Source organism: Pteropus medius, unplaced genomic scaffold (genome assembly GCF_902729225.1).
Source record: "Pteropus medius unplaced genomic scaffold, Ma_sr-lr_union100, whole genome shotgun sequence".
Classification (NCBI taxonomy): Eukaryota; Metazoa; Chordata; class Mammalia; order Chiroptera; family Pteropodidae; genus Pteropus; species Pteropus medius.
The window spans coordinates 72,785-97,716 of record NW_024350325.1 but is presented as its reverse complement, the minus strand read 5'-3'; the positions used below and the strand labels follow the sequence as shown (position 1 = coordinate 97,716).

The window sequence follows — 24,932 nt, the reverse complement described above, 5'->3', positions numbered from 1 at the left end:
TCCTTGGATTTGTAACTAGTTATTTTCCGAGTTTGCTGTGGCTAAAGTTAAGTGATTTATTTTCCATTATTCCCTTGGCAGCCATGTTAACTTTCAATGTTTATGTTAACAATGTTGTTTAAAACCTTTGTAGACTTTATATTCAGACACGATTCCAGAAGATTCCTTTCCTGGGAAATTGATCATGCAGGTCTCTGCTACAGATGCAGATATCCGTTCCAATGCTGAAATTACTTATACATTATCTGGTCCGGGTGCAGAAAAATTCAAACTAAATCCAGACACAGGTAATGATGGAGTTTGGGGCAAAATTAATTGTGTTCCAACAGAATCATATATGTGGGTGGTTTTAGAGCACTCATAAAATCTGAAGTTACGTTTTGTTCTTGTAAAATGTACTCTGATGATACAAAATTGGCATCTTTTAGAAATCTAAACAGCAATTTAATGTGTAAAACTTGGGATGAGTGAGATTAAAAAAAAAGAACAGCAACAATAACACCTGCTTGAACTATGGATTTAAAATTGTTTATGTCACCTTTAAAAAAAAAACTCAAAAGTTAAAGTATACTTCAGACTTTCTGCTTTATCCATTTTATATATAAATTTATAATTTAGCATATTCATTAAAATAATTTTTGGTATTCATCTTTAAATTGCTAGAATTTTTTTCCTCTTATAGTTTGTATTGTGTTAAAATTGGGGTCAAGTAATAGTTTTCTGTTACGCTCACCCCACTTCCCACACGAGAACTAATTGTGTACATATGAATCTAATATTCTGAGTCAGTTGAAAAAAATTTTTTAATTTGGCAAATCAGGTAGCTGTTTTGCTTTTGTGACATGATGCAAGAGGTCCCTAGCCTCAAGTTATTTATGACTTAAAGAGCTAGCACCTGGCAGAGTTTGGAAACATGGAACTCACAGTACTCACACAGCTGCTAACTCTGTTATTGATAAAGCTGTTTTCCAAAGGAAGGCTGTTAATCAGGTTTTGTAAACGTAAAAGGAAAGGGGAAGAAATAAGATGTGCTGTTGCAGTTCACATCTTACATTTCAAGTGAGTTCATTTATTTTTGTTTGTTTTTAGGTGAACTGAAAACATTAGCCCCCCTTGATCGAGAGGAGCAAGCAATTTATAACCTTCTAGTCAAGGCCACAGATGGAGGGGGAAGATTCTGCCAAGCTAACATCGTGCTTACATTAGAAGATGTAAATGATAATGCCCCCGAATTCTCTGCTGATCCTTACACCATTACCGTGTTTGAAAACACAGAGCCTGGAACACCATTGACGAGAGTGCAGGCCACAGATGCGGATGCAGGTATTGTTTAGATCAAGGGTTCCCAACTCCCCAGTCGCGCGGACCAGTACCAGTCTGTGGTCCTTTAGGAACTGGGCTGCACAGCAGGAGGTGAGCGGCGGGTGAGCCAGCCTAGCTTCATCTGTATTTGCAGCTTCTCCCCAGCGCTAGCCTCACTGCCTCAGCTCCACCTCAGTCCCTGGTCCCTGGTGCCAAAAAGTTTGGGGACCACTGGTTTAGATGATGCTTTGCCTTCAAGCTGTATACTAAGATCCTAAGAACTTCTGTTTTAAAACACATCCTAAATTCAGTCTGTTTAACTTACCTTTACCTCATGCATGTTTAATAGTTCATTGTTGTTTTGTTATGTAATTCTTTAGAATTCAAAAGGGAATGAAGTTTTTAGGATAATTCATTTTTAATGAATATTTGAAGTTTCAAAATTGTGCCCAGTGAACTCGATGTTGTAAGATATCTGTGGTGTCCCTTAAATTCTGGTTAGTGACTAGATTAGCTGATCTTCATATGCCATTGAATTAATTAGTGATGTGTTGTTTCGTGAATAAGCCATTAGTGACATAAAGAATCTTTAGTATTATAGGAAGGTAACAGAAGCAAATGCTTATATTAAAGGTTTACAAACTTTTAAAATTTTTTATGGAGAAAATAAAACTCTAGGATATTCATTTATAGCATTTTGCTAGCAGAGAATAAAAATAACTTCTTCAGTCCTTCTAATACTGAAGAATTAGAAAAATAGCAAAAATGTTACTTTTCAAATAAATCTTTGTCACTGAAGTTAAATAATAGACTTTAAAAGATCTACTGAGTATTTATAGCAGGAGTTTGTTTAGAATATAGTCTTAAAAAGCCAGATAACTATGAAATTATATTTACTTTAACTCAGTAAATTGCTAATCTAAAAGTTTACTTTTTTAAGATCATAGTAATAGAATTTTTAAGTAATTGCATATTAGCATTTTTATTTTTTAATATGTATGTTATATGTTTTTTTAAAGTAATTTGATTAAACTTCTTGAAATAAAACATTCTAACATAATGTCATGTCTTGACAGGATTGAATCGAAAGATATCCTACTCACTGATCAATTCTGCTGATGGGCAGTTCTCCATTAATGAATTATCTGGAATCATTCAGTTGGAAAAGCCCTTGGACAGAGAACTACAGTCAGTATACACCCTTACTCTGAAGGCTGTAGATCAGGGTTTGCCAAGGAGGTTGACAGCTACTGGCACTGTTATCGTGTCAGTTTTGGATATAAATGACAACCCACCTGTGTTTGAATACCGGGAATATGGTACCACTGTGTCTGAAGACATTCTGACTGGAACAGAAATTCTTCAAGTGTATGCAGCAAGTCGGGACATAGAAGCAAATGCAGAAATCACCTACTCAATAATAAGTGGAAATGAACATGGAAAATTCAGCATAGATTCTAAAACAGGTAACCTACCATGCAAATGAGAGGAAGCCCTTTATTCTGCCAAAAAGGCTAGATTACCCAGCACTTGACCTGATAGAACGTGACAGATCACAAATTGCTAGTAGATACTCTAAAAAGAAAAAACTCAAGTTTTCTTTGTGTTATTTTAAGTGAGATTCAGAGTGGTTTTGAAGACCATAGTTCTACATAATGTTTCTGATATATCCATTATAACCATAAGCAGATTAACTTAGATAGAAAATTAAAGCATTACACTAGTAATTTAGTGGAGATATGAGATGCAGTAAGATAATAAAGAGTGGAAGATAGTAGAGGATCGTACATAATGGCTCCTTTTTATCCGCCGTATGGCGTTCATGTGAAGTGGCTTCCCAGGTGGAATGGCAGTTTTGACCTCTTTGATCTTAGTTTCTGTGGGGGCATCTGATAATTTCTAAGGTTGACGTCTTTATTATGCTAGTTATATATAAAGGTCACAGTACTTTGAATCACACTGAATGACTGCTAATAAGGTCAAAAGTCAGAGGATTTGTGCTGCATAAATACTTTCGCAGTCTTGTTAACCTTTGGACGAAAATAGCTGTTAAGTCTTAGCACATTGTGAAAAGTTGCTTCATTCAAACTGTATTTAGTTGCATATGACTATTTCAGATGAAGAGTAGGTGCGTGAAGTTGCAATTTTTAAACGTATTTTTAACATATATCACAAAACTTATTTTTAGGGATCTAAGTAGTATGGACAATAGAAAGTGGAAAAGAAAGATGTTAAAAGAGTTGTTAAGATATTTTTTAATGATAGAATATAAATAAAGAGTTAATCTAGAGATTTTTTTTAAAAAAAGATACACATTTCTATAAAGTATGAGAAGGAAAAGGAAATTAAAAAAAGAGAATTATTTATGTTTTATATTTTCTTTTTATTAAATGAAAGTGAAGTCTGTGAAGTCTGTATTAAACTATGGTTTAGAAGAGATAAGAAATATAACCATTTTATAGTGTGGATGTAGGTAGTATTGATTGGGAAAGCAATTTAAATATCACAAAGAATATTAGGAAAATAAGAGAAGTAAAAATCCAGGTATGGGCAAATTCATACATTGCAATTGTTAAGAAATTAGAAAATATGCATAAATAGTAAGTAAACCTTTGAAGTGAATATTAAATTTGTTTGAAAGTGTCTGTATCAGTCATAGTAGGAGAAAGTGGTGACATTTTAAAGTACTGGAAGTAATTCTGATTTTCCATGCAGGGGCCATATTTATCATTGAGAATCTGGATTATGAAAGCTCTCATGAATATTACCTGACTGTCGAAGCCACTGATGGAGGCACACCTTCATTAAGTGATGTTGCAGCTGTAAACATCAATGTAACCGATATCAATGACAACACCCCGGTGTTCAGCCAGGACACCTACACGGCGGTGGTCAGTGAGGATGCTGTACTTGAGCAGTCTGTCATTACGGTTTGTATTTTTCCTCTATGGTTTTTTTTTTCTGGATCTCTGTAAGAGTTTGGGTTTTTTTTGTCTGTTTGTTTGTTTGTTTTAGTAAGATTGATCCAGTTTTTGTAGTGGACTTACTTGAAAACAATTTGAAGATATGGAAATGTCTTTGGTTATTCCAGTCAGTTACTGACTCCATTATAAGTACTTGCCTCACAGCAGCAGAAATTTGCTTGAAGACGTCTGTCCTTTCCTGAGCTGTCTCCTCAACAAGAGCATGATATTTTCTAGGTTATGGCTGATGATGCTGATGGACCTTCAAACAGCCACATTCACTATTCAATTATAGATGGCAATCAAGGGAGTCCGTTCACAATCGACCCTGCCAGGGGAGAAGTGAGAGTAACCAAACTTCTAGACCGGGAAACAGTAAGTGAAAAAGTTTGGCTTAAATTATTTGCAAATCACCAGATCAGTAAATAGAAGTACCTTGTATTTGTATCGGCTGGACGTGATGGGAAATACCAAAGGGTAGAACCAGCCTTGTTTTCAGGAACTGACGAGCATGATATAAATACTTGAAAAGCAATTACAGTATGAAGTTCTCAGGAATATAATGGATATGTTTCATAGTAATATGAAGTTTGGATAACAGTTTATAATCGGGAAGAAGTTACTGTTGACTCGTGTTTTGAGATACTTCATGGAGCTAGAAGCTAGGTTTTAAGTAATAGCAGATATTTGGAAAAGCACAGGTGTTGAGGGAATTCCTCATAAGGAGTTACATGAACAAAGGCATGGAGAAAGGAAGACGCGAGATACATTTAGATCATTTTATTCACTTGTTTTGGAGTAGAATACAAAGAAATGAGGTAGATAAAATAGAAAGGTTTGTTTTAGAAACACATTATGGTCCACATACAAAACCAGGATCAAAGATTCAGACTCGATGCTTTGAGCATGAGAGAGGAACTGAATATTTGTGAGCCCCAGTGTAACATTATGAGGAGACATAATGTGAAGAGGAGTTTTATAGTAGGTCCAAGTACTGTTTAGAGTCAGGGAGGTAGGAACGCCAGTGACAGTAGTCAGGCAACAAGAGCCTGAACTGGAAAGTAGCAGTGACAGTTGAGTGCAAAGACAAATGCAGAAACTTCGTAAAGGGAACATTAGAATCTATGGACCTTAGACATGGCGCTCCATAGAATGCAGTGGTGACAGATGACTCTTTTTTGTGTCTTGCCATGACTGGGTACTGCTGTTAAAGAAGAACAGGGAGAGATTGTTGAATGCGGTTTTTGATACACGAATTTTTAGAGGAAAATGGCATAGTCAAGTAAAATTAGACAGTATTTGGAGATTTTTGTCAAACTTGAGACTTGAAAGCTGAAAATACAGATGCCTCTGGAGATTATTTATAGAAGTGATCTGAGGTGTTGAGATAAATGTGAGCAAACGAGGAGAGGCAAGCCAGGCTGAACATTTATTTATCCATCTCTTCATCTGTCTGTCCATTTGTCCCACTCATCGCCAGGACTGAAAACTGACAGGTAAGAAGCTACCTCAGAGAGGTGAAGAAGTGAAAGAGAAATGAAGGAAACCACGGTTTTGGGAGTTAGAAAGACAATGGTGATAATAAAGAATGTAATTTTGGAGAAATATAGATAAATCTAAGATTAGAGAAATTGGGGGCAATAGTGATGAGATATCTCATTAAAGTCTCTAGCTCCTTTTCTGACCTATTTTTTTTTTGAGCAGGGACTTTCTAAGAGTCATTGTTATGTTTAGGATTGCAGACTGCTGGACAGAACAAAATTTAGTATTTTTCACTGAAGAACTTCTGAGGTCCTTTAATATGTTAATATCCATTATGAGGTAGCAGAGGAGATGGCTGGTGGCGATTCCCAAATCAGTTTGTCATCACAACCATTTTTGTTGACATATATCGCTGGGATTTAACCAGCGTTTTGGCTTCTTCTACTCCTCATTCCGGAAGAGATGAATTAACAAGGAACTGTTCTGGAAAAGAAGCACCCCCATTTTTTTCTGTAGGAAGTCATGAAGAGATAATCTTGGGAGATTTAGACAGTTGACTACAATCCAAGTGTAAAATTATTGGGAGAGGGTGATCTGGAATGTCCTGAGATACTGAAAATCAGTAAGCACTCAAGGTGAGAAATGGCCTAACAGCTGTTTCTGGCTGAGAGCAACATTCGAGCCTTAGGTTGCCTTTCCTGTTATTGCTAAAGCAACAGGCTTTGTGATATGTTAACATTTTTTCTCATCATTTGTATTAATGTCCTGTCTCATTTTCCATTAATAAATCTGTAAGTTTTAAAAGTCAGAATGCTTTAATGAAATGCATACATGTTTGAGAGGCATCAGAGAATCTAATCACTGGATTAGATTATGGATAATTTTTTCTGTTGAGCGAATACGGTCCATATTGTAGATACATTACTGGCCGTGTACTTGTTATAGGTTAGGGAAATTGCCCACATACAGGATGCAGCAAATGACTACAGGTATTCAGATCTGCCCTTCCAGGTTGTCAGGAGTATACTCCTGATTAGATCCTGTTCTTTGGCCTTGTGAAAATGGACATGCCATCTCTTTGTCTTGTCCCCGAAAAGATTTCAGGTTACACACTCACTATTCAGGCATCTGATAACGGCAGTCCACCCAGAGTCAACACAACTACGGTAAACATTGATGTGTCTGATGTCAACGACAATGCTCCGATCTTCTCCAGGGGAAATTACAGCGTAATTATCCAGGTAATCTTGGGGTGTGGATGGGTTCACTGAACACAGCCCCTTTGGGGTGAGCTCTTTCATTGGCCTCAGCTGTTCATTTGAAATATCTTTTCCAAAGACTATGTTTTAGAAAAATGAGAAGAGTAAAATTAGAGGGGTCTCCATCAATACCAAAAGGTGAGCATTTTCAAGATGCAACCAAACTTTTACCTCTCTTCTTGTCGTGCTTTGGTTTTTAAGATACTCTCACTAGCTTGAGTCTTCATCTTGTCTTCTGCTGCTCTTGCTTTTCCTCTTTGCCCCCTCCTTCCCCATCTTGACCTTTCTCCTCCCTCCCACGTCTCCTCCAAAAACCACTTCCATTCCCCCTCCTCCTCCTCTGCTGCACTTTCTTCATCCCTCCCCTCTCCCACCCCTTTCCTCACACTTCCCTTCTCTCTTATGTCCCTTCCCTCCAGCCGCTCCTCCCTTCTTTCCCCTGTCCCCTTCTTTCTTCCCTCCTCCTCATCAAAACCCTTCCCCTGTCCACTTCTCTTCTCTCTTCCTTTCAAGTGGAGCAGCAACAAGGCTTTATTTTCCATATATTTTATATTATAAGAAAACTTGCATGTATCTATCATCAAGATTTGCTTTTCTTGAAAGTCGTTATTTTATTTTATTCTGTGCAGGAAAATAAGCCTGTGGGTTTCAGTGTACTGCAGCTGGTAGTAACAGACAAGGATTCTTCTCATAATGGTCCACCCTTTTTCTTCACTATCGTAAATGGAAATGATGACAACGCGTTTGAAGTTAATCAGCAAGGAGTCCTCCTGACGTCAGCTGCCGTCAGGAAGAAAGTGAAGGATCACTACTTACTGCATGTTAAGGTATTAAAGTCTTTCCTCATGATTTTATTGTGGATTCATTGAGCCACTCTGGTGGTTATCTTCTTGTGTTTAAACAGTTTACATTTCATGAGAAAAGAAAACGATGTATAGAATTGTGGTCTTTTTTTTTTTTTTTTTCTTTGCCATGCCTTCATCTTCATCCCACTGCACTTTCAGGGGGCTCATTGATTCCTTTGGTTACTTTATCATAGACAATGATGGAGCTAAACTTCAGTATGAATTGGTGAAAGGGCTGTAAAGGAGTATATATCATTTTCCTTGAAATGCTTCTCGTGGAGAAATAAGTATCTAATAACTGGTAATTTTTAAGAATTTGAATAATGTAAATATATTTTTATTAAGAAGTTGTAAACAACAACATAAATAATGGTGATTTTTTTTCTTTTCTCCTAGGTGGCCGATAACGGAAAGCCTCAGTTGTCATCTTTGACCTATATTGACATCAGGGTTATTGAAGAGAGCATCTATCCTCCTGCAATTTTGCCATTAGAGATTTTCATTACTGCTTTTGGAGAGGAATACTCAGGTGGTGTCATTGGGAAGATTCACGCAACAGACCAAGACGTGTATGACACTTTAACCTACAGTCTTGATCCTCAAATGGACAACCTCTTCTCTGTTTCCAGCACAGGGGGTAAGCTGATAGCACACAAAAAGCTAGATATAGGGCAGTACCTTCTCAACGTCAGCGTAACAGATGGAAAATTCACAACGGTGGCTGACATCACAGTGCATGTCAGACAGGTAACACAAGAGATGTTGAACCACACCATTGCTCTCCGCTTCGCCAATCTCACGCCGGAAGAATTTGTTGGTGACTACTGGCGCAACTTCCAGCGAGCGTTACGGAACATCTTGGGTGTGAGGAGAAACGACATACAAATTGTTAGCCTGCAGCCCTCGGAACCACACCCCCATCTGGATGTCTTACTCTTTGTAGAGAAATCAGGTGGTGCCCAGGTGTCAACAAAACAGCTTCTGCAGAAGATTAATTCTTCCGTGACTGATGTTGAGGAAATCATTGGCGTTAGGGTTTTGGATGTGTTCCAGAAGCTCTGTGTAGGACTGGATTGCCCGTGGAAATTCTGTGACGAAAAGGTGACTGTGGATGAAAATGTTATGTCAACACACAGCACGGCCAGACTGAGTTTTGTGACTCCCCGCCACCGTAGAACAGCCGTGTGTCTCTGCAAAGGTAACACCCATAAGTATATGAAAACGGGGTACAGATGATTTCAGTAATAGCCTTTGAAGTCTACACATTAAAGATCATTTTTTTATAATTCCTATTAATTAGCTTTCCCTTTTTTTTTTTAAACAAAGAGGGGAAATGCCCACTTATTCATCAAAGATGCGAAGACAATGCATGCCCTGAAGGATCAGAATGTATCACTGATCCCAGAGAGGAGAAATATACCTGTGTCTGTCCAGGTGGTGACTTTGGTCAGTGCCCAGGTGAGAGTTCAATGAATAAGCATACTTTTATTTTCATTTTTTTTTTTTTTTTTACCATTTTCTTCTTTATAACAAGTCAAACACAGATGAGTAAAGCATAAGAGTAGTAATTTTCCCTTCTTGTCATATAACAACTCACCCTTGAGTTAATAGTTTAATTTGCTTTCTTCTTTATCATCAGTGCTCGTATAAACATATCCCCATATGTACAGATTTATTGTCCTTTTTCTATCACATCCTCTCTCGCTTTAGAAAAGAAACCAAAAAGTTATATCACACAGCTCTCTACTGCTTGCTTTTTTCTCTTCTTAATGGTATGCTATGGGCATCTTTCCCAGTTAATACATGTAAACCTAATGCTTTTTCATTGCTGTATAGTATTTTCTCTCATGGCTGTACCATTTATTCAACATTTACCCTGTGTATAGAGATTCAGGTTATTAAAATCTTTCTTTCTGATAAAGAATCTTTATTTGTGTCCTTACGTATTGGTGCTTACATTTCTACAACTAGGGCTTACTATCAAAGATAACTGCATTTTCAAATTTTAAATATACTATTACGATAGTTTCCCCAAAAGTTAAACCAGTTTCTGTTTCTTCCAGTCATATGTGAAGGTCTCATTCTCCATTGTCTTGCTAATATTGAAGGTTTTCAATTAAAACAATAAATCTTCCCATCTAACGGGCATGAAATGATATCTAATTATTTTACTTTGCACTTCTCTGGCTACTTGTGAAAGTTGTCTTTGAACTTGTTCATTGCCTATTAACATTTCTTCTGTGATTGGCTTGTTTATATTCTCTGCTTGATTATCTAGGTTGTCTTATGTTCTTGTGTAGAGCTCTTCATGTATTATGAGTTTTAACATTATCTGCATTATAGTGTCTGTATATTATTGACTTTTTGATTTAATAGTATCTTTTGTCATTTTGAAATTTAATTTTCATTTTGTCAGTTTTGCATAATTTTACATAACAATTTCCATCTCTGGAGATTGATATTATTTTCATTATTTGGGGAGATTTGGGATTGTTTTATAACTTATTTGAGAAGGTTTCTTAAACCACCTCAAGGATATGTAAATATTTTCCTAAATCGTCTTCTAATAATTTCATATCGAACATTTTTATATTTAGTTTTTTTCATTATTTTAGAATTCATTTCTTTGTGATGCAGTAGTCTAGTTTATTCTCTTCCAAAAAGAGATTCAGTTATGCTGTGCTGTTTATTAAGCAAGTAGACATTTCCCATTGAAATGAATTTTACAATGTTCTGATCTTAAATAAAAACTTGGGTCAGTCTCTGGGGGAATAAAATTACACTTTTAAAAATATACTTCACTTGGTTCTGATTTATTTTTTCCTCTTCGTGATTCACAGGTAGTTCATCTGTAACATTTACTGGAAACAGCTTTGTGAAATATCGTCTGAAAGAAAATGAAAACAAATTAGAGATGAAACTGACCATGAAGCTCAGAACGTATTCGGCTCACGCCGTTGTAATGTACGCTCGAGGAACTGACTATAGCATCTTGGAGGTACGTGTTCGTACCTCAGATTATGGAAGACTTTAAAAATAATCTCATTTTAGTTTCATATTGTCCATTTTTGAAAAAATAAAGTAAGCAAAATGGTTGGATTCCACTTTTAAATAGTTCATAGATACTTATAGAAGCTTTAGACTGTGGGGCGAAAAGCTCTTTTTGCTCTGCAGTAACTTAGAGATTTACTTCTGTTTCTTACGAATGTTTTTAGGTACATGTGATACTTAACATTTAAACTCTAAGTGATGTTACGTCTTATTACATTTTTAGAGTGATCCTACATATGCTTGAAGGATCTCTGGCCTAACCTTTTTTTTTTTAAGCATGATTAACTTTTGACTTTTGATATTACTCAATGCTATTTTTGGTGGTCGTTCTGTTAACAGTTAATTATTAGTCACTCCCGTGATGCTTTTTGGATGTGCATTTGGCAGTTGAACTTTATAATCACAAGAGGTCCGTTTTTATTCTTTGTACAGTGAATAAATGAGCATGTGTTCTGTAGTACTTAAATGGAAGGCCTTATTACAGCAATTGCCAAACATACCTCTCCTCTAGATTTTTATTAGAGACTAATTGAAGATTCTCTGAGAGTAATGAGAACAGTGATTATTTTTGTCATAGATTCATAATGGAAGACTACAGTACAAATTTGACTGTGGAAGTGGCCCTGGAATTGTCTCCGTTCAAAGCATTCAAGTTAATGACGGGCTGTGGCATGCAGTGTCCCTCGAAGTTAACGGCAACTACGCTAGATTGGTTCTAGACCAAGTCCACACCGCATCAGGGACAGCCCCAGGGACTCTGAAAACCCTAAACCTGGATACCCACGTGTTTTTTGGTGGCCACATCCGTCAGCAAGGCACAAGGCATGGGAGAAGCCCCCAAGTTGGCAATGGGTTCAGGGGTTGTATGGACTCCATTTATTTAAATGGGCAGGAGCTCCCTTTAAATAACAAACCAAGAAGCTATGCCCACATTGAAGAATCAGTGGATGTGTCTCCTGGGTGCTTACTCACAGCTACAGAAGATTGCGCAAGTAACCCTTGCCAGAATGGAGGCATTTGCAATCTGTCACCTACTGGAGGTAAGCTTCATAATGTTATCATTTTTCAGCGTTACACATGTATGCACCTGAGGGGAAGTGGCCCAAATATTTTTGTTTTTCCTCTTTTTATTCAAATAATATTGTCAGATACCATGTCAGTGTTGGAACTGAGTGGTATGTGTTACATGAGAGCAGAGTAGGGCTTAGAATTCTCCCCAGCAGCTGGGCTGAAGGGAACAGTTTCTCTGCCTGCTGAGCCTCCTTCATCACCTTGCATTGTATTTCTAGACACGTCTCATTCTGCACCACAGGCAACTCACAGCTAATTCTGAACTCTTCTTCCAACTACAAAGATGTCGACCCAGCGGGATTTAGAATTGGTACCTCTGAATTCTTCTTGAGCGCTCCCTTCTATCCAATGACCCAGCATAGAGGGATTGCTACTTGCTAGATGGGAGCACTGGTTTTTCAGAAGGCCTTCAACCTCTCCTGAAGTGTTACCATACCTGTCTTGATGCCCTAGCATAATGGAATGCCCTATGGCTTCTGTATCCTCGACCCATTTGTACACTTATCAGTAATAGATCACAGTTATGAAAACGGCAGTCACCGTGCCTGAAAAATAGACTTTATGTAATGAATAGAGCAAAAATCAAAATAACCTTTTAATTAAGTGGGATTTCAAAAGACTCGGTTTTCTTTTGTTTTCTTTGAAACGGGTCTGTGCATTCTTTATGCAATGAGTAGGCCAGATAATCCCCACAGTAATACTCTGAACAAGTTTATATTGTACTCCTATTCCATGTCCAAATAGGTCATGAAGGAGGGTGTCCTCATTGTGTTGTCATGGGTGACACCAAGAGAGACATTTTCTTAACGTGTGCTACCATGATCACCATAGCAGCAGGGGGAAGGGAACCTGGCAATTACACACTGGCTCTTAAAGCTCCTAACCCAAAGTGCCACATTTCTTTGACCAAAGCATATTCCACAGCCATGACCAGCTTCAGAGGTGGGGAAGCGCAGTCCTACTGTCTTTTCCAAAGACAGATCATTAGAAACAGTCTCCACAATACCTGTCATAGTCTCCACCGTACCTGTCACAGTCTCCACAAAATAAAGCATCTGACATTCTTTCTGTTCTTTTATACAGATTTGAAGATCACTTTTCTTAAAATGGTAGTTTATAATTTTCAAAGTGCTTTTCCATTTATTATCTTATTTAACAAAAGCTTGTGAACTATAAACATTGAGATTTTAAGTAATAAGTGTCATTAGTCTAATAATGGTCATTCAAATAAAGGACTACTTTCTTCCTTCTCTGTATGCTTGGCCTAATAATCTTACATAAATTATGATTAACTAAAGCTAATTATGAGTTCTATTTTCAGTTCTTGTGTTTTGGTTATACCAGCATTAGCTTGTTGATACAGATGATTTTTTACCCAGAGGAAATGGGAACGGTCACTGGCTTTTACAGATTTTGGAGAACTACATCTCCACTTAAATGTAAAAACCAATATACTAAGACTTATTTTTTGAGTTATTGAATGATAGGACTTTTTTGCTCCCTTTTGCTAATTTAGGTTATTACTGCAAATGCAATGCCTTATACATAGGGACATACTGTGAGGTGAGCGTCAATCCGTGTTCCTCCAACCCCTGCCTTTATGGTGGTACGTGCATTGTGGACAATGGAGACTTCGTTTGCCAGTGTAGAGGATTATATACTGGTCAGAGGTATGTAAGTGTTTCTTAATTTTCATAATTAATTATAGTATTAAACTTTTAAAGGTCGTCGTGTATGTAAAACGGCTAAATTCATTTGCTAAATGTTTTCTGCTCTGCTGTATTTATCTGCAGTAGAAGTTTTAGGTTTATGCATATTTTTTCCTTATTCTTCAGGTGCCAGCTTAGTCCATACTGCAAAGATGAGCCCTGTAAAAATGGTGGAACATGTTTTGACAGTTTGGATGGTGCTGTCTGTCAGTGTGATTCAGGTTTTAGGGGAGAAAGGTAACCAGCTTCTTTCAAGATTTATATTTGCACCTCTCTATAGTGTCACGTGGATTAACAGATACAACAAAAAACTTCATTAATTTAGACTACTTTGCTTCAATAATCCTCATAATAGCTCCCTGTGTAGTTTATCTTTTCACTCTTAAAAAAATTAAGGAGCTGATGAATATAATAATGCTTGAAAAACCCTACCTCCATACTTTAGAGATACTATTTATAAACAAAGACTGTATGGGTTCTTGTAGGAAGTAAATGTTTGTGGAATGAGATTATATTTGTTAAAGCAAATACCTATGGAGTTATCACCTATCTTTGAGAGTGATGATAATGATGTTTTTTCCTTAATATATATAAATAACATTTAATAGCATCTAGAAACCTCTTTCAGCTTTCTCATTATCTTTTATCATTCTTACCGTAATCCTAAGGTGATCATTATTTTTCAGGGGAAGAAAAGGAAGCACAGAGGTGCCTGTTGTATACTTTGAAAGAGGTAGATTTTAGTTCCAGATGCCATTTCACCTTAGACTTCACCCATTCAGTTTTAAAAATTACTCAGTGCATATTATTCGTGAGTGCCTAGTGCTGTACATTTGGATGAGCCTTCACCATCCATCTGGTTCGGAGGCCTTAAGTGTGACCTGCTTGCAAGTGTTTACAGGTGGTTTTGCCCAAGTAATGGTTGTAGTCTTGAATTTTGCCATCAGTCACTTGGTCTTGGTTCATAAATTGATTTTTTCCTAATTCTAGTCAATTGATACTTAATGAATAAAAAATGTCTCAGCAATCGAATTTTAAATGCCAGGTAAGTATGGGGGATAGTAAGTAGATACATTTTATTAAAGGAAGAAGGGTTTGAAAGGTGCCAGGTTGATTTTCACAGGTGCATAATATGCCCATTTGGAAAGGCAGAGGGTCAGGGGGGTGGACTTGTATGTGAACTGTTCTGTGAGGGTGAGGGGCTGTGGGAGGTTTTCAACAGGGAGAAACATTTTTAAATGGAAAACAGTTTTTTAGCCTTTCACATGTTTTATGGAACTGTCATATTCCCAAATAGGAAGATTTTCTTAGAAATTTACTCTAGCCTGTTAAAACAGTTTACGGTATAATAGCATTTATCAAAATGCATATTCTATTTCTAGATCAGAATTAGAAACAAACTGATGTTTAAACTATGAATTTGATTTAGTAATCTGTTGAATGCTAGAAAAATGGTCAAATATTGGCTTGACATCATCTTTATCTCCTAAATGTCCATTCAAAGTATGGAATGAAATGATTAATTACGCCACAAAAGGTTTTTTGTTGTAGTTATCATTGTCAATGGTATGTTGTTGGTTTTTATCTATTTGGTTTTGTTTTGAACGTGTTATTAAGGAGACATTAGTCTTTCACCTCAAAGAATTACAGGCCTGACATCTGCTGACTTATACTGCAATGGTGTCTCCTCATTCTTGGCTTCTTTGGCAGGTGTCAGAGTGACATTGACGAATGTACTGGAAACCCCTGCCGGAACGGGGCCCTTTGTGAGAACACACATGGCTCCTATCTCTGTAACTGCAGCCATGAGTACAGAGGAAGACACTGTGAGGATGCCGCTCCCAATCAATACGTGTCAACTCCATGGAATATCGGGTTGGCCGAAGGAATAGGAATTGTCGTTTTTATCATAGGGATATTCTTACTGGTGGTGGTGTTCGTCCTCTGCCGCAAGATGATTAGTCGGAAGAAGAAACACCAAGCCCAACCTGAGGACAAGCATTTGGGACCAACCACAGCTTTTTTGCAAAGACCGTATTTCGACTCAAAGCTCAATAAGAACATTTACTCAGACATACCACCCCAGGTGCCTGTCCGTCCTATTTCCTACACTCCAAGCATTCCAAGCGACTCTAGAAACAATCTGGACCGAAATTCCTTTGAAGGATCTGCTATCCCAGAGCATCCTGAGTTCAGCACCTTTAACCCCGAGTCTGTGCACGGACACCGGAAAGCAGTGGCCGTCTGCAGCGTAGCCCCAAACTTGCCTCCCCCACCTCCTTCCAACTCCCCTTCTGACAGCGACTCAATCCAGAAGCCTAACTGGGACTTCGACTATGATAGTAAGAACCACTCTTTTCACCTCAATTAAATGTCACTGATATGAAAAGTGAGATTACAAGTTCTGCCAGAGCTTCTGGTGCTTCGAGTCAAAATGTGAAATCCGTTAGGGATAAACATGCTCAGACTTCAAAGACATGGGTCTGGTTTGAAAAACTTTTTTTCAGTGCCTTGGGCCCTGGCTGAGCATTGTGGCTGATATGTTATTTTAATTAAGGAATTGAGTATGGTCAATGTTCCAGTTAATCTGGAAGGATCATTTTATTTTTGTAGTTGATATGGGTTCTCAACTATAATTTTAGGGGCTCTTTACGATTAAAAAAAAACTGGGAGAGCATTTGTATGATAGCATTAAAAAAAACCAGAAGTGATTTATATAGTGGCCTAATGTATATTTGATACTTTAAAAAGCCATATGTATACTTTGAAACAAAATTTTTATTCTCCATATTGTCTAGTGGTATCTATAGGCAGGTTTATTGAAAATTTCTATTCTGTGAATCTGCAAGAATATTTTGTAGGTTTCTTGTTGAGGTTTTTGTTTTGTTTTTCAGATGTTTTTCTCTTTCTTTCAATTTTTTTTTATTAAATCTGTCTTTCTGTAATGCTTGCTTTGTGTTGGGACACAGCAGCAGTGAACAAAACAGAGGCCTTGGCCGTACAGAGCTTATTGTTTGTCCTCTCTTCCTTTTAGCTAAAGTTGTCGATCTTGATCCCTGTCTGTCCAAGAAACCTCTGGAGGAAAAGCCGTCTCATCCTCACAGTGCCCGGGAAAGCCTTTCTGAAGTGCAGTCCCTGAGCTCCTTTCAGTCTGAGTCCTGTGATGACAATGGTGAGTAAACAGAATTGTGAAATGCCGTGGTCACTTGCTTATTGCGCATAACACTGGTCACATGATGTTTTATAATAGCATAGATGCGCCCAGTGCCCCTGTGAAATCTCAAAATGTTTCCATATTTCATTTTGGCCCACTGTTGTACAGTGCCCTGTACATACTTCATGAATACCTGCTGGGGAAAATACTTAAAATGTTCCTGATGGATAGGTGCTTGAACTGTAGCAACTTATAAGTAATAGGGAAGAAAATATAATTAATCAATAGGTTGTTTTTACCTTATTGGCTAATCTTGTATTGACTTTTTTTTCCACAACAGAAAATGTTATAGAAGTTCTATGGGTTTTTAAAAAAATCCTTATAACAACTTTTTTGAGCATGCAAAACACAACACTCACTCTCTCTCTCTCACGCTTTCACACACTCCTAAGAGGAGACACAGTCGTCTGCAGTGTTCAAGTTCAGTAGTGCCTGTGGTATTACAAGGTTTTGTTTGCTTCTTCTCCCACTCCCCTGCGGCCTCAGCTCCCATTTGGATCAGAGCATACTGACTGAGAGCACAGTTTAAGAGATTCCTAGTAAGTTTGATTATCTTTCTAAATGAAGAAAGTTTAACAGTGGAATCTTTGATACCAGTTATGTTTATCTGATGTACTAGGGTAAATTGCATCGATAACCTGCTTAGCTGTGATAATGCATACTCGTAGAGAAAATGGCAATATTCAGTAACACAATAAAGTGAATTTTGGGTGGAAAGTTTCAAATCTCAGAATTATTAAGGTTGACAGTAATTTTTTATTTCTACATAAAGACATAATGTTTAAATGTTTCAAATATTTTATTGGCAAGAAACAACCTACTAATAATTGTTTCTAAATCTGGAGTAACGTAGCTCATAATATATTGCAGAGTCCTTTTCCACACTAAGGATGGCCATAAGTATGTTCCATTAATTTCCAATTTCACGCATGCTATGCATGACATCAGTATACCTGTGTGTTGTTTAGCGATGGAATATATGAACATAACTTTGCTTATTAAGCCAACAAAATAGAATTATTTTTTTCTTTAGGTTTAATTCTAAAATGTTATTGCCAGTTTATGTAATAATTTATATTTTAGTCTCTAAGTGCTCTTTATAAATACATTTCAGAATTTTGTCCACATTTTTTTAAATTCTTTTCCTTGAAATATCATTCTTTTTCATATTCCTAAATACTTTTAATAAATTATGTCCAAGTTATGAAAATTAATCGCTTGATAATACAACATGAGAAAAACATTTATCCAGGAGTTTGTATTTTAATCTTTATCATAATATTTATCATTATCAATTGTCAAAGTCTGTATTAAGAGTCTGTATTTAAACTAGATTTTTAGTTTTCTAAGGCCATTGTAACAGATTGTCACAAACACCGTGGCTTAAAACAAGATAAATTGATTATTTTATTGTTCTGAGGTTTGGAAATCTAACACTTGTCTCAGTGGGCTGGAATTAAGGTGTCAGCGGGGCAGTTTCCTGTCTGGAAACTCTAGGGGAGAATTGGTTTTCTTACCATTTCCAGCTTCCTGAGGCTGCCTGAATTCTTGGCTCATGGCTTCTTCCTCCTTCTTTCAAAGACAGCAACATTACATCTCACTGGCCATTCTTCTGTAGTCCCAGCTCCCACCAACCATAGCTGGGAAAAGTTCTCCCCTCTTTAGGACCCTGGTGATTACACTGGGCCCACACAGATAATTCAGGAAAATCTCCCCATCTCAAGGTCTTTAATATGATCACCTCAGCAGAGTCTTTTTTGCCAGGAATGGTAATGGATTCACAGGTTCCCAGGATCAGGATGTGGAACTCTTTGAGAGCCATTCTTCTGCCTACTACATGCATACTTATTTATCTTGGCATAAAAGCTTTAAACAATCTGATATACAAATGATGAGGGAATTTACACAGGAAACAGCCAGGCAGACAGTCTGCATTTTTCTGCTTCGTATGTTAGCTTACCAGCTGTTAACTCATCTACAAAAAAGACAAGAAATTTGGGAGTACATAGAGCAGAGACAAAGCCAATTTTTTGTATTTATGTTGCATATTTTACCTTATTATGTAGCTCCTTAAATTTCTTTTTCCTGGAACAATGTATGAGTTTATTAAATGGACCCAGAAAATTGTCTTAGCAGCTTTTACTCTTTGAATGTGAAGTGTTTTGCCCATGAGATGTTAAAATAAGGATTGTTTTGTCATGACTTGATCTATAATTGCAATTGTGAAAATATTTATAGCTAAAATTTTTTCCCTAAATTGCAATATAATATGGTTACTCTGTTCTTTTAATTAACAATAACAAATATATAGCTCAATTAGAAAAATCTCTAAGACATAGCAGAAAGAGTGCAGGAGTCATGCATTATTATGTAAATATTCACTTCACATTTTTAAATTATGAGGTAGAAATTATGTAAAATCATACTTAATGCACTATGTTCTAACTGAAGATTTTCCTAATTTACTCCTTTTGTACCTTTTTACAAGCTTCCATAGTGACCGTAATACACCTTGTCAATGCTGTAGTTGACACGGTGACTAATGAAGGTATAGTCACAATGCGTGCGCTTTGTGTTTGTGTTACAGTGACTGTCACTAGTGTGCTTTTGCCCATTGTAGTGTTATAAACAGCCATGTGTGGTTTTTGAGGGCCTGAGTAATTTTATTCTGTTCAGGTATGTACATTCGTAATCCAGATCCATTGCAAAAATATTTTTATGTTATTATGTCTTTTTGTTACTTGTCGCCATTCATAGTGAATTTACACAGACATCAGAAGTAACCCATAGGATCCTGACAACTTGCCTTTCCGTAGCATGGTATTAGGAAGTTTAGAAATAATTCTGATTACCTAAAAAAAAATTTTTTAATATGATAATCCTCTTCATATGAATATGAATAAGACTAAATGACACAGCTTTTATAATTGCCTGTAGCTGACTCTTCACTTTTAGATTTTTCCCATGTATGATCAAAGAAAATGGTAGAGCATGGCAGAGGGTAGATTTTCATACTTGGTTCAATGAAATCATTTAAAGTTTTATGAATCTGTTCAAAATTATAAAAAAGGGCATTTGACCACCTTCCTTAAATTATTTTAAATTAAATTAGCCCTTTATTAGTGTACTGAAGTTTGAGTAGTCACCTGTAAATTGCACAGGCTAGTACTTTTTAAACTAGGTAAATCCAGATTGCCAGGAAGGCTTGCTAAAAGTCAGCCCTAATGGCTAGGTCCCAGCACCAGAGTCTCTGACTTAGTAGGTCTGGGTTGGGCCCTGAGAATTTCCATTTCTAACAAGGTCCCAGTTAATTTTGATGTTACTGGTCTAGGGATCATACTTTGAGAACCAGGGGCATTGACCATCAGGAGCACGGAAAGCTTAGGGGACCCCTTTTCTGGGACATGCATGTTCGTCAGGATTGAGGTGAGAAGGATGGTTTCCTGCCACATTTGATAGGGTGGCACAGGAGTGAGGTTTCAGTGTTACTGATCACAGTTACTGATGAGACTGACACTTATTTCCCTAAGAAGAAGTTCCATGTTCTGTTTGCTGAATCAGAAAGTAATGTATATTTCGTCCAGTGAATTCTAGTTTTAAATTGATGAGGTTCTAATATTTTAAATACTGATGGAGTTTAAAGAAGCAGAATTCAAACGGTTCTTTTTTTTTGCAATCTCCTTCATTGAAAAATACTTTTTGGTACATTAAAAAATTTAAATTGAATTAATTTTGAAAGCTAAGAATTATTTGGTAACAGAGATTGTTAGTCCTCTTTTTAAAAAAGAATTACTGCATTTTCAGTAGACTTTTTAAAAATAATTCTAGATATACATGTTAACTAAATCCTGGCTTATTCGTTTTTTAGAGCCACCACAGTCTTTTCAGTTTTTAATTTAAATTCCTAGGAGAAGATATCAGTCAAATCTGATTTGTTCCAAATTACCTTACCACATAGGTTTCCAAGAACATTGTAGAATGCATAGAAAGCATCTTGGAAAACCACTAAAGTAGCCATACTTGTGCCGTGATTATAACTTTCATGGTAATAAGAATCCTGATGATAGCTAACAGAGCTTAACCTACATTATCTGACTTAATACTCATAATAACTCGAAGGGATTTCTGCCTCCATTTCAAAGGGTAAGAACCAGAAGCTTAGCCAGGGGAAGCAACCTGCCCAGGGCTGTGTGATTTACATGTCCTTTCTCTCACTCCATGCTGGGGTTCTGTGTGTAAAATGAAAGTTCTGAATAGGCCTGTGTAAGTACAGAGTTGGGATGGGTTGAGGAATAAATGCAGCTAATAGTCTCTCCAAAGAAAGGTGAACAGTGTAAACATCAAATCATGTTTGCCCATTTTGGGCAACGTTTTGGAGAGGTTTTCTTTTAGTTGTTTACTGAAAGTATCTGCGTTCACTCACAAATGTCTATGAGTTTAATATACATCTGAAGGATATAATGTGCTGTAAAGTATGTATGTATTATGTAGCTTTAGGTGTATTTGGATTATCACCTAAGTGACCTGATGCTGCTGTCTTAGAAAAAAATGATTGCATAATGTTTCTCAGTAACATGAGGGTATAATTTAAATTTTTTATCAATTTACACTTTATTAGAGCCTTTTTTACTTTGTTTTAATTATTCCTAACAAAATTCTGTGTTTTCAGGTTTAAATTGCTGAAAATAAAGAAAGTAAAATAATGTCTGAGTTTTCCAACTGAGTCTCTAGTTGATCATCAGTCACCTTTTTCCTCCACTTTAATGTCCCATTGTATTTGTGCTACATAAATTTCTCAGCCATTTGGAATTTTCATAGCTAATGGCTTAAAGGCATGGTACATGGCTGATTGGGCCTTTATAAACAGTTTGCATTGTATTATGTACTTATCTTAATTGCCTTTTCAGCCATCTTTCTGTTTTAATTATAAATGTTTTCTTTTCTCTTTACTGTGCCACCAAAAGAGTCTTTGGCTGCTCCTGACCTCAGCAAATCAAGAGGTGACTTATGCATGCCAGTTGTTCATTGATATTCACTAAAAAAATTTGGTAAAGATTTGACCCCAGTGCTCACTTGCTTCACTTGTTTGCTCAGTGGATGCCTCAGTAACCAAGTTCATCCTTATTTGTGCACTGCATTCTAAACGTGGATTGCCTCACCTTTTTCTGTCTGTCAAAGGATTTCAGAAATCCTAAGGGAGAAAAAAAAACTATCCCTAAATTGGGAGGTTTTTTTTTTTAAATGGTTACACTTCGTATTGTCTAAAATGATCTGTAGTCCTTTTAAAAGTTACAAGAATTGACTGATATAGTCTATCAAAAGTGCATTATATTTTTCAGTGTTTGATTGCATTTTGCTTGATTTGAGGCATGCTTTGATACACATCTGTATTAACAGTTCATTGTTTTGCTTAGGATTCAAGAAAAATAGTATAATTTTTAATATTAAGGTTGCTACGTTATTATAAAGGAAAGGTAGTTTTTAAATTTTAACATGTTAAGGATTACTTTTACTGTTTTAAAGAGTTGCATTAATTTAGTATTTTTTTTATGACAAGTAGTGCAGATCAAGTGATATTTGATATTTTACTATATAGAGACGTCTTCCTGAAAGGAGAAAACTCTTTACTGATATCTTAAGACTTCTTTACATGGAGCAATGGGTTCTAATTGACAGAAGGAAAGGTGAAAGGATGATTGGAATCATTTGGAGAAAAGTGCATGTAATTTAAATGCTAGCTACTGCTTCTGTTAAAACTTTCGTTTCCTTGAATGTTCGGTACTTACATAAAAATATAAGAACTCTACATTTTAGAAATTGAGCCTAGTTTATAGGGGTTCTCAAAATTGAGTTGGGGGATGTCTTCAGAGCAAAGACCAGGAATTTCTAAACAGTGAACCTCCACGTGCTGTGAATCCTTTGCGCCTTTGTGTGTTTAACGCACTGAGCTCTTTCTCTCTCCACGTCACAGATGCTTGAGAGTAAACACATTAAAATCTGTTGCCTTCTCTCCTGCCCAGGGTACCACTGGGATACATCAGATTGGATGCCAAGTGTTCCTCTGCCAGATATACAGGAATTCCCCAATTATGAGGTTATTGATGAGCAGACACCCCTGTATTCAGCAGATCCAAATTCCATCGATACAGACTACTATCCTGGAGGTTACGACATCGAAAGTGATTTTCCACCACCACCAGAAGACTTCCCGCCACCTGACGAGCTCCCACCATTGCCTCCAGAATTCAGTGATCAGTTTGAATCCATACACCCTCCTAGAGACATGCCTGCTGCAGGTAGTTTGGGTTCTTCATCAAGAAACCGGCAGAGGTTCAACTTGAATCAGTATCTGCCCAATTTCTATCCCGTCGATATGTCTGAACCTCAGAAAACAGGCACTGGTGAGAACATCACTTGTAGAGAACCCTATGCTCCTTACCCACCAGGGTATCCAAGAAACTTTGACACCCCCACCATAGAAAACATGCCCCTGTCTGTGTACACGTCCGCAGCTTCCTGCTCTGATGTGTCAGCATGCTGTGAAGTGGAGTCTGAGGTCATGATGAGTGACTATGAGAGTGGAGACGACAGCCACTTTGAAGAGGTGACAATTCCTCCGCTAGATTCGCAACAGCACACGGAAGTCTGACGCTCAGACTCCCCCCAAAGTGCCTGGACCTTAATGAACCTAGAGATTATATAAATGATCTGCATTGTTCTTTGCAGCAGTGCTTAAGCGCTTTTTTCTGGATTCCTGGGCATGGCTGCACTGAATCCTTCACCTCTTAACATGTTAGCCATTTCCAGTGTCCTGCTGTAATTGGAACAGGATTTACATTGGCTGTGCCATTTCTGAACATTTTTTTGTATTTACATTTGTCTGTGCTAAAATAATGAAACGAAAATCAGTCCTACCATCTTGTTAGCATGATTCATGTATTTATATAGATTTGATTATTTTAAATTTCTTGTCCCTTTTTTTTTGTAAATTTTATGTACAGATTTGATTTTTCATAGTTTTAACTCAATTTTCAAGATATTTTGTGCATTTGTTTTTGACCGAATTTTGGTGGTGTTAGTGTCATTACCTAGCACCCTGATCTTTTACTATAACCAGGGTTTCATTATATGACCTTTTTCACTGAAGTTTGACATTTCATTAATACATTTCAATGTAGTCATTCATTTCTAGCTGTACATAGGATGAGGAAAGATCTGATCCATGACATGTCTTAAATGGGTTGCTGTATTTTAGAATTATAAACATTTTTCATTATTGGAAAGTGTAATGGGACCTTCTGCATACCTGTTTAGAACCAAAACCATCATGACACAGTTTTTATAGTGTCTGTATATTTGTGATGCAATGGTCTTGTAAAGGTTTTTACTGAAAACTACCATTAGCCAGTTTTTCTTACTGACAATAAATTATTAATAAAACATTTTAAGTTTACTGCCTATTTCTCTTTCCTATTTATACTCCTGTTCTGGATTCAATTAATTAATTGAGAAGAAGGGTGGATGGATGAATGGAAGGGTGAATATAGAAACAGCTTATTGTGGCTTAAATGTGAAGTCTCTTTTTAGTTACCAAAGCCAGGTGATACTTACAGATGTAGCCACTAGGTGGCAGTATATGGCCACACGATACCACTCAGAACTCTAGGTGTAAAGGTAAACACATAATAAATATTTTCTAACTAAAAAGTCAAGGAAGTTTTCTTTTATATATTTTTTATTTTATTACTACTTATTGGCAATAATTTAAATTCTTTTACGGTTTTCACCCATGATTTATATCAAAAACAAAGTCTTTATGAAAAAGTATCTTTTTATTGTCAAAGAACATATCCTGCTTCTATATGATTTAATGTGAAATCCAGAAGCTATTTTCCATGGGTATTTATACATTCAAATCCATCCATTCATCTAACAAGTATTTATTCATTATCTACTGTGTGCCAGCCACCGTGATATAAATCACAATGAATCAAGCCTTCTTAGAACTTTGGAAAGATACTTTTCCCTTTTAAGTA

At 36.7% G+C, this 24,932-nt stretch overlaps 1 protein-coding gene across 6 annotated transcripts in view; it reads left to right on the top strand.

The window, feature by feature from the left end:
* FAT1 (FAT atypical cadherin 1) overlaps positions 1–24,349 on the top strand; it is a 126,188-nt gene extending 101,839 nt beyond the window's left edge. For 2 of the 6 annotated variants that reach the window (XM_039839245.1, XM_039839246.1), the window contains exons 12-28: positions 134–287; positions 1,090–1,323; positions 2,379–2,768; positions 4,018–4,232; positions 4,503–4,640; positions 6,845–6,988; positions 7,636–7,833; positions 8,248–9,049; positions 9,178–9,309; positions 10,692–10,849; positions 11,480–11,942; positions 13,490–13,643; positions 13,809–13,919; positions 15,393–16,024; positions 16,717–16,854; positions 21,861–21,896; positions 22,917–23,545. In XM_039839245.1, the coding sequence (XP_039695179.1) occupies positions 134–287; positions 1,090–1,323; positions 2,379–2,768; positions 4,018–4,232; positions 4,503–4,640; positions 6,845–6,988; positions 7,636–7,833; positions 8,248–9,049; positions 9,178–9,309; positions 10,692–10,849; positions 11,480–11,942; positions 13,490–13,643; positions 13,809–13,919; positions 15,393–16,024; positions 16,717–16,854; positions 21,861–21,896; positions 22,917–23,545 (4,728 nt within the window). Of the gene's footprint in view, positions 1–133; positions 288–1,089; positions 1,324–2,378; positions 2,769–4,017; positions 4,233–4,502; positions 4,641–6,844; positions 6,989–7,635; positions 7,834–8,247; positions 9,050–9,177; positions 9,310–10,691; positions 10,850–11,479; positions 11,943–13,489; positions 13,644–13,808; positions 13,920–15,392; positions 16,025–16,716; positions 16,855–21,860; positions 21,897–22,916 lie in introns of all 6 variants that reach the window. The other 4 variants (XM_039839241.1, XM_039839243.1, XM_039839242.1 and 1 more) reach the window with 4 other exon arrangements.
* Positions 24,350–24,932: the final 583 nt, after the last annotated feature.